Genomic DNA, 17,773 nt, shown 5'->3' on the forward strand with positions numbered 1-17,773 from the left:
ACTGAGGATGCTGGGATGCAGAAGGGAGGAGCCTGCCTCTCAAAGCTTTAGCATAGGTGCCTGGCTCCTTCGGACCCCTCCTACATCCCATGGTTGAGCTGTGTCACCAGGATGGCTTCAGAGAAAAGGATTTAAACAGTAAGTTCTTACAAAAATCCCCTTTTCTTACAAATTCTGATTCTAACGCTAACCTGAACTTCCTGTTGCAAAATAGCTTCCAGTTTTTTTAATGAACATCCTTGGATGCTTGGTACGGAAAGTTCAAAATGTTTTATATTTAGGGTTAAAAGAGTCTTTAAAATAAATTTTAAAAAATTAACACTTGAATTTTGTATTCCAGAATGGAACTCCCTTTGATAAAAACCTCTCTCTTATTCCAAGTGCATTTTGTTCCACACCAAAGGAGCCACTTCTCTTTGAACTGTGTTCATATTGTGAATACAATTTGATGTTTTTTTTTACAAGAAATATATAACATTTTTAGTACATTTCTTTTTGAAACGGGTCCTTAAGTGTATGCTGTGCCATATTGCTTTATGCAAACAATTTGGGCTAAAATGCATCAAATGAAATGAAATTAAAAACCATAAATGTGTTTTTTGTAATGTGCTTTGATAATTTCGCCCAAGAGCCACGAGATAGGTACACAGTCTGCACCTTTGATTTTCAATACGTACATTAATTATCTTGAAGCAGGAATGGGCTGATAATTGACTTGAAATTGAAATAGCACAAAAGTGTGAGGACAAAGAACTAAAAAGGATCTTAAATACAGGCCTTGAGCTGAACAATAAAAGGCTTATATTAAACATAGACAAAAGAGAGATTATAATATACAGGCAAACAATACAACCAATAATTGCTCTAATAAAGCCATGTAATAGTAACAATGCTTTAAAATGAAGCACAGAATTCTAACGGGTTAGTGACAAGCATATACGGATTAAGTAAAATAATATTGATGTTTTCAGGGTATAAAAATGTAGCGTTTTAAAGATAATTATTTATTGCATGAAAAGGTAATGATAAACAAATAGCCAGTCTTAGTTCATAAGTATTTATGTATGAAAACTAGTAAAGAGAATATATGCTATGTAAATAAAGACTTCCAGTTACAAAATGGTTCTATCCCAGTGTCCTGTCACCAAGCAATTACATCTTCTGATTTTTCTGACCTCAATCTGTAGGTCACATGACCATTTGTCCCGCTGACATTTTTTTATATATCCTTTTGTTTGTGGAGCTTGTGTTCCTCTGTGTGCCTCTCCTCCCTAGTTGCGTTGGCATGTTGGAAAAGGAACTGAGGGGTAGATGAATGAAGCAGTAATAAGGGAGGAGAAGTGATAAAGTCTCAGGTACTTTATCACCATCCAATCAGCTCCTGCCTGTTAAGATATAGGCTGGGTTTAAATAGGAGCTGATTGGCCGTCGATAAAGTACCAGGCACTTTATCACATCTCCACCCATATCACTGCTTTATACATCTACCCCTAAGGCCCTGATTCTGATTATCTAGGTAAGCTGCGAATCTCACGCCTTTATGTCATTGTAAGCTGCCCTGCCATCCTGGTGAATTGCCGCCACTGTTTCCCCTCACAACCATGCAAGGGGATGTGTCACAGAGACACATAACCTTACATGTGCCGGCAGCAAGGGAAATCATCAAATGATTTCCCCTGACTTTGTCAGTTGAGACTGACTTATATTTGCGGCCAGCAGGATGAAGACCGGGCGGGTGGTTTACGTCATGTGACATCAGCCGTCTGACCCCGGCACACCTCGTCCTGCCTGCAATCCCACATAAACGCCCAGTGTTTTCATGGGGATGCCCATGACGCGCTGTGCATACCCATGGATGACACCTGAGGCCGATGACATCCCCCCCCCCCATTCTGTTCCGTGTGAATGGGCCGGAGACATTGTAGAACTGTCAGAACGAGGCCAAATTTGGCCCTATCCGGTCAAATCAGAATGAACCCCTAAGATACTAGACATTCTGGATATTGTTCCCGTAACCATATGTGTGATGATGAATGTAATAATGACTGTTTAGTTACCAATATATTCTTATTATAAATGGGGCAGTGTTCAGATTAGATATATTTTCCATTTGATGGCCATTGGAAGAAAAAGGTTGTAGAATTTGGTTGAGCATATGGTATATACACTGCTCACCAAAATACAACCATGAAAATATATATTATGAGCCAAATGTTTCTGATGGGATGTACAGTACATTCAATCACAACCCTCCAGAGCTGTCAGTGCAATGACAGATGGTGATGTCATATACAGTATATCTGTGAAGTGCTTGGAACAACTGCTTTTCTTATGACTATAATGGTCATCCATATATATAAGCCCTCTGCTATATTACTGTTCCATGTTTTATGCTTATTTTCACTGCCGAAATATTTACCCAGTTAGAGTATATTTCCCTGTGGATCTAGAAGGTTCAAAACAGAGTCGAAGAAAGACTTCTATAGACAGAATACAGAGGTCCATGTTTTATTTAAGAATTCTATTGATTATTATGCTCAGGTTCTTGCCTTTTATTTACCTTCTTTTACTCAGCTAGACACATCCTGAACTGCCATTAAATCAAAACTAAATTTATATATATATATATATATATATATATATATATATATATATATATATATATATAAAAATATATATATATATAAATATATATATATATATATATATAAATATATATATATATATATATATATATATAGAGAGAGAGAGAGAGAGAGATCTATATCTACATATCTATATCTATGGGCTCGGTAATGAGCCGGCCGGGGGGGGGGGGAGGCGGGGGGGGGGCGCATCACTTACCAAGTTGGTGACACACCGCTTGAGGCCACGTACACCCACCGCCACCCACGCTGAAGCCGCTCAGTCCCGGTCGACGTCACCCGAAAGCGACCGCCGTCGAGGCCATATTGACTGTGGGCACTGGGCAGTTGGTTGCTGCGGCCGCGGGCACTAACCACTGTGGTAGCGCAGTCCGAGGCCCGCCGCCCAGCCAGGGGAAAGGACGGCAAATAAGTACCGGCCCTGACAGCATCTATTAGCCTAAGAGAAGCTGTATATACTGTAAGTACAGTATCAATCAATCAGCTTCAATAATTCTTCAAGAACCAAATCAAAGTCACTGTTTCCTGCGTTACTTGTTCATTCACTTACTCTGTAATTGGGCCCTGGGGATCCCTTGTGGTGCCATATAAATAAAGTATAGTAAGAATAATAATAATAATAATAATAATAATAATAAAATAACTAGAAGGCTTGTGCAGAAATGTCACATGCATATAAAATACAATTCATTTTATAGCAAGGTTAGTGGTTTGTAGTAGGATGCAAGAAGAACCGGTTCATTTGTAGCCAAGCAAAACTGATCATCTTAATGTGCCCGTACATGTTGCGATGATCGCACTGTGTATGGGCACATGCGATTTGCGGGCCATGAGATCCGTGGGCAGTAAAAAAAGTATGTGCAGCCCGTGGGACTGTGCATCGCATCGCACCGTGTATGGGCACCTTTAGCCATGCCATATGGACGCATCCAGTGAAAGTACTCTAGGGACAAAAGTCTATTTTTAACCTCGATTTTTAAACAAAAATACAATGTTTGTGGGTTTTAAAAAACATCACCGCTGTATACCTTCCCTCAAGAACTAATTATAGGCTTTGACAGGCATATGTTCTTCTTTAACCCCTTCCCGCCGCAGCTTGTTTTTGCCTTCCTGACAGAGCCCTTTTTTTCAAATCTGACAGGTATCACTTAAGTGGGGATAACTTTTTTTTGCTTTTACTTATCCCAGTGATTTTGAGATTGTTTTCTCGTGACACATTGTACTTCAAGTTAGTGGTAAATTTGGGTCGATACAGTCTGTGTTTTTTTGTGAAAAATACCAAAATGTCGTAAAAAAATGGAAAATTTAGCAATTTTCAAAATGTTAAATTTTCTGCTTGTGAGACAAATAATCATACCACTCAAAATAGTTAATAACTAACATAGACCATATGTCTACTTTATGTTTCCATCATTATTTCAACATCCTTTTAATTTTTTTGGACACTAGGAGGCTTAAAATATGAATAGCAAATTCTCAAATTTTCAAGAAAATTTCAAACACTGATTTTTTTAGGGACCAGTTCAGTTCTGATGTGACTTTGAGGGACTTGTATGTGAGACACCCCCATAAATGATGCCAGTTCAAAAACTGCACCCCTCACAGTATTCAAAACAGCATTTTGGAAGTTTGTTAACCCTTTAGGTGTTTCACAGGAATTAAAACAAAGTGTAGGTGAAATTTCAAAATTTCATTTTTTTTGCAGATTTGCAATTTTAATACATTTTTCTAAGGAACACAGTAGATTTTACTAGAGAAATGTGACTAAAAATTGATTCCCCCAATTCTTTTGTTTTCATAAATATCCTATATGTGGCCCTAGTGTGCACTTTGACCAAACCACAGGCTTCATAATAGAAGGAGCACCTACTTGATTTTGGAGCCTCCTTTTTATGAGATTATTTTTTAGGCACCATGTAGGTTTCTAGGCACCATGAGATGCTAAAAGTTAGGAACCCCCCCACAAGTGACCCCATTTTGCAAACTACACCCCTCAGGGAATTCATCTAGGGGTATAGTGTACATTTCAAACCCCCAGGGGTTTCACCAATTGTGGTACAACTGGGCAGTGAAAATGAAAAATGAATTTTTTGACACAAAAATGCAGTTCTGGCTCCAAATTTTTCATTTTGACAAGGAATGAAGGAGACAAAGCACCCCAAAATCTGTGCCCCAATTTCTCCCGAGTACGGCAATGCCTCACATGTGACCAAAAAATACCATCTGGGTGCATGGCAGGACTCAGAAGGGAAGGAGTGATTTTTGGATTTTGCAGCTCAGATTCTGGTGGAATGTTGGTGGGTGCTATGTCGCATTAGCAAGACCCCCGAAGCACAAATACAGTGGAACCCCCCCACAAGTGACCCCATTTTGCAAACTACACCCCTCAGGGAATTCATCTAGGGGTATAGTGTACATTTCAAACCCCCAGGGGTTTCACCAATTTTGATACAACTGGGCTGTGCAAATGAAAAATTACATTTTTTACACAAAAATGCAGTTCTGGCTCCAAATTTGTCATTTTCACAAGGAATGAAGGAGACAAAGCACCCCAAAATCTGTGCCCCAATTTCTCCCGAGTACGACAATGCCTCACATGTGACCAAAAAATACCATTTGGGTGCATGGCAGGACTCTGAAGGGAAGGAGTGATTTTTGGATTTTGCAGCTCAGATTCTGGTGGAATGTTGGTGGGTGCTATGTCGCATTAGCAAGACCCCCGAAGCACCAATACAGTGGAACCCCCCCACAAGTGACCCCATTTTGCAAACTACACCCCTCAGGGAATTCATCTAGGGGTATAGTGTACATTTCAAACCCCCAGGGGTTTCACCAATTTTGATACAACTGGGCTGTGCAAATGAAAAATTACATTTTTTACACAAAAATGCAGTTCTGGCTCCAAATTTTTCATTTTCACAAGGAATGAAGGAGACAAAGCACCCCAAAATCTGTGCCCCAATTTCTCCCGAGTATGGCAATGCCTCATATGTGACCAAAAAATACCAGTTGGGTGCATGGCAGGACTCAGAAGGGAAGGAGTGATTTTTGGATTTTGCAGCTCAGATTCTGGTGGAATGAATGGTGGGTGCTATGTGGCATTAGCAAGACCCCCGAAGCACGGTGAAATGATGAAACTAATAATCCATAGATGTGTGGTATATTTTAAAACACTCCTTTATACATAGGCCGGGTTTGTCGGGGCAAGTTTCACAGTGGAAAATAGTATCCTTTCTTATTCCCTTTTTATAGCAAACTTTGCACCTTTTTTGTGTCCTGCCCTTTCTTGCAGTGGAGGGGATTTCGTTAGGAAAATGCTGCCCTGGTACAATACGGGGGCCAGTACTAGAAGTACTGGGGCCCTCTGCCTGCTGGTTCCCAAATATTAGGCCCTTTATGACTTCCTCTTGAAAGTGCATAAATGTCCCCCTCTGGCTGGTAGAATGGAATAGCACGTAAGCGTTATACAGTGCCATCTGGATGATATACACGGCCAGCTTCTTGTACCAGATTTTTGTTTTCCGCAGGGGACTGTACGGCTTCAGTACCTGATCTGAAAGATCCACTCCGCCCATGTACTTATTGTAATCTAGGATACAATTAGGTTTTGAGGTGTGGGTACTGGTACCTCGTACAGGGATGGAAGTGGTACTGTCTCCATGAATTGTTGTCAGTATAAGGACATCCCTCTTGTCCTTATATTTGACCAACAACATATTTTCGGTGGATTGTGACCTGCTTTCACCCCTTCTCAGTACTTGGGCAATGTGCGTTTTTGGGAGGCCTCTTTGGTTCTTGCGCACAGTACCGCAAGCTGCTGTACCTCTTGAACCAAGGGCCTTAAACAGGGGGATGCTAGTGTAAAAGTTATCCACATAGAGGTGATAACCTTTATCCAGGAAGGGGTGCACTAAATCCCAGACAATTTTTCCACTAACACCTACGAGGGAGGGGGGGCATTCTGGCGGTTCAATTCTTGAATCCTTCCCTTCATATACCCTAAACCTGTGGGTGTACCCTGAGGTGCTTTCACACAGTTTATACATTTTTATGCCATACCTTGCCCTCTTACTGGGAAGGTACTGGCGGAATTTAACCCTTCCTTTAAAATGTATAAGGGACTCGTCGATACAAATGAATTTTTCAGGGATGTACTCTGCAAATTTGGCACTGAAATGATCAATGACCGGCCTGACTTTGAATAGCCGGTCAAAGGTGGGATCATCTCTGGGTGGGCACTGTGCATTATCGGTGTAATGTAAAAATTTAAGGATTATCTCAAAACGAGTCCGAGTCATGGCCATACGGTAAAGTGGGGTGCTGTACAGAACATCTGTACTCCAATATTGCCTAATTTCTGGCTTTTTTACTATGCCCATATGTAACACCAGACCCCAAAACGTCATCATCTCTACTGCATCTACAGGGGTCCACCTAGCAAATGATGACGTGGGGTTTTGAGCAATAAACTGCTGGGCATATAAATTACTTTGGTCCACCATTAAATTTATAAAATCATCAGAGAAAAATAATTTGAAAAAGTCAATTTCTCTGAGACCTGTTGAATCAAATTGGATTCCTGGGATCGCCAAAAACTCAGGAACCTGGGGCTCAAAATTGTCTGGTGGTGGGGTCCATACGGGATCAATCATTTGGGGGGGTCTCAGCTGCTCTACGGGGGCGTCTTTGAGGGGGTCCCTCATCACTAGAGGAGGAAGAGGAGCTTAAGACGAATCCTTCAAATTCCCCGCTTGCATCACTGGCTGTGTCAGAGTCAGAGGCAAGCATGGCATATGCCTCCTCCGCTGAATGCATTCTTCTGGATGACTGGGATGACATTTGGGATGACATTTGGGATGCCATTTTTATTTTTGTGTTTCTGTAAGTGTAATGTTTCAACACGTGTATAGTGTTGGGGGGGTACAAACTTTATTTCAACACGGGGGGTATGTAGTGTGTAGTGTGTATGTAGTGCAGAAAAAAAATACTTTATACAGGAATTTGATCCCAATAAAAAAAAAAAAATTGAAGGGGTTACTGAACAGCGCTCAAAGGCAACAGGTGTAAAAACAATTTAAAAAAAAAAAATACCACAGCACTCTCCAAAATAAAAACAATTTAAAAAAACTGCAGAAAAAAAATGATATCAACCCTGTGCCAAAAATGCTGTTCAGTGATGTACGTCACTGATCAGCGGCCACAGGACACCCACAAAAGCACCCACAAAAGCAACGTGGGTGTAAAAACAAAACCCCACTGCAATCCCCCCCCAAAAAAAAAACTGCCGATCAGTGATGCAGTGATGCGACACTGATTAGCAGTGAGGGGCAGCAGGCAGACAACTGTGGGTGCAACCTGACAGGGTATATATATAAAAAAAAAAACCTGGACCCCCAAAAAGTTGCTGATCAGTTAATTAATTTAAACTGATCAGCACAAAAGGGGGGGGGCAGCAGTCAGTTGCACAGGCAGCACAACCTTTGGTGCAACTGACAGGTATATATATAAAAAAAAAAAACCCCAAAAAGTTGCTGATCAGCACAGATATACTGATCAGCACAAAAGGGGTGCAGCAGACACAAAATATAGCACTCTCTATCACTCTCTATCACTCTCTATCACTCTCTATCACTCTCTGTCACTCTCTGTCACTATCTGTCACTATCTCTCACGATCTGTGACTCTATGACACTGCAGCAGCAGGACACAGGATCCAGGAAGCATCCAACTGCTGGCAGCACGCTACCAGCGGTGATCAGCGGTGATCAGGTAAGTATCAGGCAAGGTTCAGGTATGTATATCACGACAGAGTGGCCGGTGACCGCTCTGCACGCAATTCCAGACCGGAATGGCGTCTGCAGCGCAGTCACCGTTAGTTTAAATGGCGCGCCTTGGCTGTGATTGGTCCGTCGGTCCGACGGACCAATCACAGCCTTGGGGGCAGGTGGGGTGAGGTGTCGTCGTCACCGATGACCCCCTCATGCCCCCTCACACCCGGCGGTGATTGACACCTGTGTTACCGAGCGTCTGATTCGCCGGTAACACAGGAAAACGCTGCGAATGGCTGTTCACATTGAACAGCCAATCACAGCGATCGCCGACGGGGGGGTGATCGTCCCTCTGTCACTGCGTCTCTAGACGCAGTGGCACTTTGAAGTCATGACGTATATATACGTCATGTGTCGGGAAGTACATCCCGGCCATGACGTATATATACGTCAAATGTCGGGAAGGGGTTAAACTGCTGGGAATGCCCCCACAGTGGCAAAAATGGGGCGTGGTTTGCGGTAGTGCAGTGACACCCCCCAATATTTTGCACACTGTCCCTCCTTCATGGCATCAGATGTTGGGAGGTATGCATTTACATCCTATCCAACATTTCCTTCGACCCTTTGTTTTTGCAACAATTTTAGGTTAACTGAAATGTTGAATTTGATATAAACTGTTAGTCATATTTATTTCAACTACTATGAATGTCCTGCAATATGCTCCTATTAACATTGCCAATAATGTTTTTTCTGGTTATAAAATATGTATTACTTTTTGCCTTCACATATAACTGGAGCTGTGAGCACACCAGTGATCACCTCAGTGTCACCGTGACCCCCTTCTGTCCCCCAATGCTGGAACCACTAGACATAGCAGAGAGGCCAAAGGCTGTATTATGTTGATCAAAAATGCTTCCCGAAATTCCCAGAGGTTACAATTCAGGGTGCAGACTAAATTATTTCAGTGTAGAAACGTGCTTAATTATATGGATTACTGAATGAATTGTCAAGTGTAAGGAATTATTCTGATAAATTAAAATACTAATTAAACAGGCTGTTGCAGAATTTTTAGAACATTATAGGGTTCCGCTTCTTCAGGTTATTTGCATATCCTTCATCTATGAATTTAATTTTGAAGGGCTTCATTTTTATATTTCAAAACCCTTTGTTTCACACAAATACAAAAAAGAGGTCTTATGTTGCCCAATGCTTTGAATGTTCCAAATGAGTTCTACTTTTATTAGGAAAAATAAATTAAATTCTAAAATGTATATTTTTCTATTCAGGATAACTTGTAAAAAGCAATATGAAAAGGGGAGAGATTTAATTTCAAAATAATGAGAATCTCAGAGATAGAGTTTGGTTTTTGCTTAACCCATAAAAACTAAAAAAAAAAAAAAAAAGATTCCTAAATGCTTCAGAGTTTGACCATACAGTATGTTCTTGTCATTCGGTATCTTACAGCACAGTATTTGTATAGTAATAACTTGCAGAAGGTGGTTCCTCACATGAAAACTAAAAAGCCAGTCAGGTTTGTGCAAATGGAATGTAGTTGGTATCCCATTGCTCAGGATTCCGGCGGATGCCGGATCCCAACAGCCGAGATCCCGAAGGGAGGTATCAGGTGTAGGTTAGGCAGGGCCGGATTAAGGCGGGTGGGGGCCCTGGGCAACAAATGTATGGGGGCCCCCCATTAAAAAATTTTGTTGATATTTTTTTCAAACATCGGTCGGGAACATGGCGACCATCCGAACATCACAACCTCCTTTTTGAAACAGCAGACACAGCCCAGATACAGAGAGGGGGGGGGGGGGGGCTTATGGGAGGTTAATTTACACTTCCCTAGCGGTTGCTATTGTCTGCAGCCTCTGGGACAGGGGTCCTGCTGTGCTGACCGATCAGCAATGATTGGCAGCAGGGCAAATGCTGGGAGAGAGCACAGGGAGTGTGCTGCCTGTCCCTGGGGGGGGGCCCACAGACTGCTTTTTAAGAGACTTCTCCAATTTATAAAGCAGTCTGTGGGGGCCACTAATGTGTGAGGGCCCCAGGATGAACAAGGCCGTTTTCTGGGAGTGTCAGAAGACACGCAGGCATGTCCAAGTATTTTCAGGGAGGGTGTGTGATGTCAGCTCCGGCCTCGATCACCCTGTCTCTGTCGCAGAGTTGCGGAAAGGTCAGAGTTACACACACTTGCACAGATTTGGACAATCATTAGATGTGAGTGAGTTGAGTATAGATTTGCAGCTAGGTGGTATCGTGGTATTTTCACAAGTCATTCGCAGACTTGCACATGGTGGGTTTTTATTCTGTCTTGGTGGTGTCTATATGATCGTTGACATCTACAAAGTTGCCCAGCGATCTGGTCTGCACAACCCCCTATATCGTTAACGATGCATGCTCCAGTGGGTCATTAATGACCGCCTCTGTCATCTGTACATGGTAAAATCCTGACTTATCACCAGCAACAGCTAGAGAGGGCCAGATGCACTAAGCTTCAAAAGTGATAAAATGGAGAGTGAGAAACACCAGCCAATCAGCTCCTACCTGCCATGTCACAGACTGTGTTTGAGAAATGTCAGGCAGGAGCTGATTGGTTGGTTGTTTATCACTCTCCAGTTTATCACTTTTGAAGCTTAGTGCATCTGGCCCAGAATCTCCTGGATAGTCACTGACCAGTGAAGTTATCTTTTATTCTGGACCTCTGAGGAGTTCAAGGCAAATCATTAACGATATTGTCTATTATATAGCCAGCTGTTGGCTGCAGGAAAGGAGGATTAGAGTTAGGCTGCAGGGAGGGGGAGGAGGAGGTTAGGGTTAAACTGAGGGAAAGAAAGGTTAGGGGGAGGGAGGGACAAAGGTTACAATTATTAGCCTAGAACTGGAGGGATCTTGACTATTAGAATACTGGTGTTTGTTTTCTGACCATCGCTGCTGTTGGGATCATGTATCCAACCCATTCAACCAGTGTCACATGTTCCTTCATTTTTTTTATATTAGGTTTCATAGTACTTAAAAAAAAACACTGTAGGGATCTAGCTATATGGCCATAGTTAATGTTATGCCAAATTGTATTGTATGGCCATAGTTAATGTTATGCCTCATAGTTGTGCCTTAGTTCATATTATTGTACAGAGTGCCCCCAGTTCACATTAAGCCACACAGTGCCCCCAGTTAACATTACGCCACCCAGTGTCCACAGTTAACATTACACCACACACTGCCCTGAGTTCAATTTATAGTAGGCAACTTGGTAGACAACTATATGACCTGGGTGCGAGTGAACCTGACACCCTGAGCCTCTAGACCCCATAACAATGGCACCCACTATAGCTACACCCATGTACTTACATATAGACTAGGGCCAATTATTATTATTAGTAGAAGAGGTAGTATTTATTAACAGATATTTATATAGCGCACACATATTCTACTCCCTTTACAAAGACTATATTTCCCCATTGGAGCTTACAATCTATATTCCCTACAACATGTTCATATGCACACATTCACGTTAGAGCCCTCGTGGGAATTGAATCCATGACCTCAGTGATGTGAGGCAGTAAGGATATCCATTACACGTTGGTGCTGCCCCAGAGTACTTGAAGGGAACCCACGTAAACACTTAGAGAACATACAAAACTATATACCTTTGGTAGCCAACTCCAGTCCTCGAGAGCTACCAACAGTGCATGTTTTCCAGGTCTCCTCACAGAATCACAAGTGAAATAATTAGCTCCACCTGTGGACCATTTATAATGTGTCAGTGAGTAATAAGGTGCACCTGTACAGCAGCTAGGTTGTTGGAAAATGTGAACTGTTGGTAGCTCTGGAGGACTGGAGTTGGCTACCACTGCTCTATACAGATTATGCCTTGGTCTGGAATTTAACTCATGACCTCAGTTTTTTGAGGCAGTAATGCTACCATCATGTAATTGGGTTCTTGCTTTATAGTAACCACACTGCTAGCTCAATATAGTGATTGTGCATGTCAATTTGATACATAAACACAACAAGGAGCACAGAAGTATTAACATGCAACATGCGATGTACAGACAGTGGTTTGAGGTTTTATAAAAAAAAAAATGTCTGATGTCTGACACCACCAAAACTTTTCCTTGCCATACAAAGGTTCTGATAACTCCATTCGATAACATTTTGTTGGAAGCAAATTAACCTACCAGTGTATTTTTGGATTGTGGGAGGAAATCAGAGTACCCGGAGGAAACCCACGCAAGCACGGGGAGAATGTATAAATGCAGTTCTGACTATGGTGGAAATTGGACCCATGGCCTCATTGCTGTGAGGCAGTATTGCTAACCATTACACTGTCCGTGCTTGCAGATAAACGGCTGAGTTGAGCCACCATTAGTAACGCCTGCCAAGCATTTCACTGTTACTGCTGTTACATTAGGTCCATACAAAGACTTGGATTAATAGGTACATGTATTTTGCATTTGTACAGAGGGCACTAATGCTTGACACAGCTGCCATGAAGGTGTTGTGATGATAATGGCTTTAGATATGATGCATATTTTTGCTGACATGCTAATCGCATTGGCTTAAGCCTCTGAAAAATTCTACTTATATTGTGTCAACAGTAGACCTCAGAATGGCATATAATTAGGATAATTGTCTTTCATAACGATGTCCATTTTATTGGTGGCCGGTGTTAGAGCGGTGTGCCTATAGATGAATGCAGAAGATGACTAAGGCAACCACACAAAATAATATTTCACTTTTTATTTTCTTCATTCTAGCTGCAAATAAGGAGAAGCTTGAGAAATCCACAGGGCTGCGAATCCTACAGACGGGCGTTGCGGAGGTAGGACCCTGTTATATATTCCTTTCTTATTTTTTGCAAGGATGTATTATTATATTTGATTTCGCAGAAAAATATAACATCATATATACAACATTTAAAAACTTTATCATTAATCCATATTTATTTAGATTTCCATGGTTACACTTTTCTTTCTATTAACATCTCAATATTATATTAAAGATGTTGTTAAAAGTGATGGAGAGATGTCATAGTCCGGGGAAATCTGATCAGTTCATTAAATGTCCGACTCATCATTGTATTTTGTTGTTTTATGGTTGATAATTGCTGTAAGTATCTGACAGAAGCAAAAATCACCTTTAGGCCCTTTGCAGACGGTAATTGTTTTCACCCTTCCAATTGTACCAGGAGGACGGGGGAGACGGAAGCTCCCCATACCTATTCTTGATCTCTATGGAGCGACACCAGTGCAGTACACATGGACATCTCTGTATTGCGTTTGAGTGATAGGAGCATGTTCTAGTTCCTGTCATCTTCGCTCTGTCATTTGCAATGCTGAGATGCCCTTTCTATAGAGGTCAGTGATCTCTAAGTGACCCTGGGCCTCACTCAGATGTGGTTTGAGGTGCAATTGCTGCTGCTTACATGGAAGCACTTGTATATAAATGCAGCTAGAGGCATTTGATATAAGTAGGCACTTCCTGCTTACATTAATGATCTGTGCTGCATCCTCTGCAACACCATCGGCCAACTGTTTGATCCATCGTGTCGGCAGCTGCAGTTTGGAATAAAAGGCCAGGAAATGTCCATATTCTGATGGAGATCCTGGCCTCTGTGCTACACCAAAATTTAGTCAACACACCTCCATGTTGGAAAACGGCAGCCAACGCCACCCCTAGTATGGGTGTGGCACATGTGTTAAGTTGTTATGACTACTGGTGTATTTACTGTAGATGAGCAATGTCAGAAATCAGGTGGTTGGCTTAACCCAGAGCAGAGGCGGGGTCATGGCCGTCCACTCTGGGTCCCCTGACACTGAATAACACTGTTAAGTAGGCAGGAGGGTATAATGACACAGCTACTGAAAGAATGCAGGTCAGACCTGAGATTGTTATAGTGGCTAGATGATTTGTGGCATGAGAACAGATGATGCAGGTTTCTGGGAGAATGCAAACCAGACTTGGAGTAATTCCTGTGAAGACTTTGGGCCAGATGAATCAAGCTTCAAAAAGGGATAAAGTGCAGAGTGATGAACAACCAGCCAGTCAGCTCCTACCTGTCATTTTTCAAACACAGCATGTAACATGGCAGGTAGGAGCTGATTGGCTGGATGTTTATGTTGGGTTATGTCTATGTTATCACTTTTTGAAGCTTGATACTATACATCTGGCCCTTTGTGGTAAATAGTAAACTTGCAGTATGCAGAGATGGTGCAGGTTTCTGGGAGATTGCAGGCTAGAGCTGAAGTAATTCAAATGCAGATTTTGTCGTATTTGACAGGCTTGTAAAATGAACATTAGGAGATGAGGAAATTAAGACAATGCTGCTGTAGATGGACTGAGGACTAGGAAGCTACGGCAAAGACTATAATCCAGGAGATGTAAGGTTTCAGGACAGACTGAAAACTGACTAGCATGCAGTGGGTCTACCGAAATTTGGCAGGGCATGTTTTCTAGAAAGAACAGGACACAGTTGCAGGACTGGTTCAGACAAGGGATTTTCTGGATAAGACAGGACACAGGAGCAAGACAAAGGTCCAGAAACACACTCTCTCAGATGCTAGGCTCAGAGTCTATGACTGAAAGGGCATGGATAGGCTGAATGCAAGATAAGGGGGAGGAATACAGCCAATCACCAGAGAGCAGCATAAGTTCAGGTAAAGAGTTAGTCTACTGCAGCTGAGGCACTAGTGCACACACAGATCCTTCATTACTCCAGCTGAGGAGAGCAGGCATACAGATGGTGGGTATACGGTTGTTAGGTCAACAGCACTAAGGTCGGCATGCATTGGGTCGACCACTTAAGGCGGTATTTCATACCCTACCATCCACTAGGGTGCGGTGGGGAAATAAAATAGTGTGGCCCGACGCATGGAGAGCACAGCGTGCCATGCAGCCCCCTTGCATGGCACGCTGCGCTCTCCATGTGCGGTGCACATTTTTAGTGTCCATGTCGACTGTTAACATTCGGGGTAAAAAAGTGAAAAACCACATGTCGACCTTTTGACTGTAAACCTAGCCCATGTTGCCCTAATGCTTGTGTCCACCTAATGACATGTCGACCTAAGCTCGTGTCGACCTTCCCAAGTGTCAACCTTGGCTCATATCGACATTCAGTGGTCGGTCCAATGCAGGTTGACCTTAGTGCTGTCGACCCTGTGACCTATATCCACAGAGGCTGATGACAGCAGCTGTAACTATTGCTTGGCAACAGCCAGGACAGAATCCCGACAGCAGATGTAACATACAGTACTGTAAGTACTGAACATTGGAACTTTGGGCTATGTACCTCACTTCCAACCCCATCGGAATCAGGCCCGTTGTCTCCTCCCAGGGCATAGGGCTGTACAGTACTCCATATTCAATTTGTAACTTAGGGGCAGATTTATTAAGCTTGGAGAAGAGATAAACTGGAGATAAAGCGGAGAAAAGGTAAAAGGAGATACAGGACAGCCAATCAGCTGTGTTTGAAAAAGACAGTTGGGAGTTGATTGGCTGGTGCTTTATCTTCTTTTACCTTTTCACCGCTTTATCTCCAGTTTATCTCTTCTCCAAGCTTAATAAATCTGCCCCTGTATTTTGTATATTTGAATTCATTAGTACATACTGTACTACACAAAACTGTTTGTAGTTTTTTAAGCCAAACATTTAACTAAGCCCAATTCAAGATTTATCATCACAGCCACAATAATATAGTACAGTACTGTATTACACAGAGTGCTACAGGCTTCTCACATTACTTATTTATGTATTTCTAGGCTTGTTCACAGGGTAAAACTTTTTATACAGACTTTTATGGAACTTTTAACTTAACAACTTTACAGTGTCTAAATTTTTAGATTTGCACTTTTATTTTAGAAATAAAACATTACAGCTATATGCAAAAATAATACACTTTTTTATAATAATAATTTTTCCATCTATCAGCACCTGATTTTATTGTTTGTGCATATTCATGATTATTTGTAAATCTTTATCATTTAGGAATATATTTTTACATACCTGTGTTTTGTATTTGCATAATATATAAATCCAGTTTATTTGATTTGTCTATTTTTATTAAAATGTTATATTTAAAGGTTAAAAATATGGCCATCTGCTTGGTAGGCTTGATGTCTAATCAGTTGATGTCAATGATATGATTTATCTCAGGAAGAGTATGAAGACATCCTGGTCTGCTGAACCATCTCAGACCAAACCTTGTTCACTTACTCTGAGTCTTGTATGTGTATTGATTTCCTTTGATTCAAGACCCTTTACCTTGTACTTTGACTATGACCCATTCATTACATGTGACTGCTGAAATTGGCTTCCAATGGCTGAATTGCTTGCATACACCTTTATACAACTACAGTATCAGTAGCACTGTCTATCCCTGGGCCATAGCAAGTTTTTCATACAGTACCTCTTCTGATATTTACCCTAGTCTTGGGGGTACACTTTCGTTTAGGCAGATAAGTAGCAAAAAAATAACTACTATAAAAAAAAGGTACTAGAAATGAAATAACATAAATCAAAACAATATACATTTTATTGAAGGTTGATTTTTAAGTAACAATAGCTAAGACTACAATGCTCGTTATTTCCCCCAAATAAAAGCCATGTTGCCCTAGAATTAGTAGACTCCATTAACAGGTATGACTAGTACTTTAACGGTCCATTCTAGAAAAGTGTGTGTGTGTGGGGGGGGGGGGGGGGGGGAGGGTCTTGTGTGAAGAAAGAATGCCTTTTCTTCTGGAAAACCAGGGAAAGGCGCAGAATACCACCATATTGATGTACTGTACTCTTGGATTTTGAGAATTGCATTTGTGAATATTTGTATCAGCAGTGTTGGTTACAGGTCATTGAGTAAAAACAATTACTGGAGAGAAAGACAAATAAAAGCTAGAATGTGTAATATATTCCACATGTGTATTAGTAGATGTGTGGTTTGGTTCTCTAAAAATTTGAATCCACTTGAATCTTGTGGAACCAAACCAAAACCCGGTCCAGACATCCTGAGAAGATCTGATCTAAACCAAGTTTAAGTTTGAATATTTTTGCAACTAGGAATTTTGATTTGAAATCAGAATTTGGATTTTGGATCGTAAAAATAACATAGTTTTAGATACTTTATTGATTTCTATCAATGATCACCGATTTTGAACTTAAACCAAAATCCAAAAATTAACCAAAACAGTTGTTTAGTTTTGCCAAAACCAAACCAAAACATAATGATGATAATGATGATGATGAATTAGAACCAAAAAGAAAACAAAAACACGGGGGTCCATCTCTAGATATCAGAATTGAGAAATACAGTTGGAACAGTGCTGGGACAAATCTGGTTGAATGGATGAAATCATACAGTGTACCATTGTC

At 41.4% G+C, this 17,773-nt stretch overlaps 1 protein-coding gene across 1 annotated transcript in view; it reads left to right on the forward strand.

Moving 5' to 3' along the window:
• Positions 1-17,773, forward strand: part of PTPRN2 (protein tyrosine phosphatase receptor type N2) — a 947,086-nt gene that overhangs the window by 605,553 nt on the left and 323,760 nt on the right. The window contains exon 12 of the mRNA XM_083188999.1: positions 13,171-13,235. Within this exon, the coding sequence (XP_083045125.1) occupies positions 13,171-13,235 (65 nt within the window). The remainder of the gene's footprint in view (positions 1-13,170; positions 13,236-17,773) is intronic.

Source organism: Crinia signifera, chromosome 5 (genome assembly GCF_055691185.1).
Source record: "Crinia signifera chromosome 5, ASM5569118v1, whole genome shotgun sequence".
NCBI classification, from domain to species: Eukaryota; Metazoa; Chordata; class Amphibia; order Anura; family Myobatrachidae; genus Crinia; species Crinia signifera.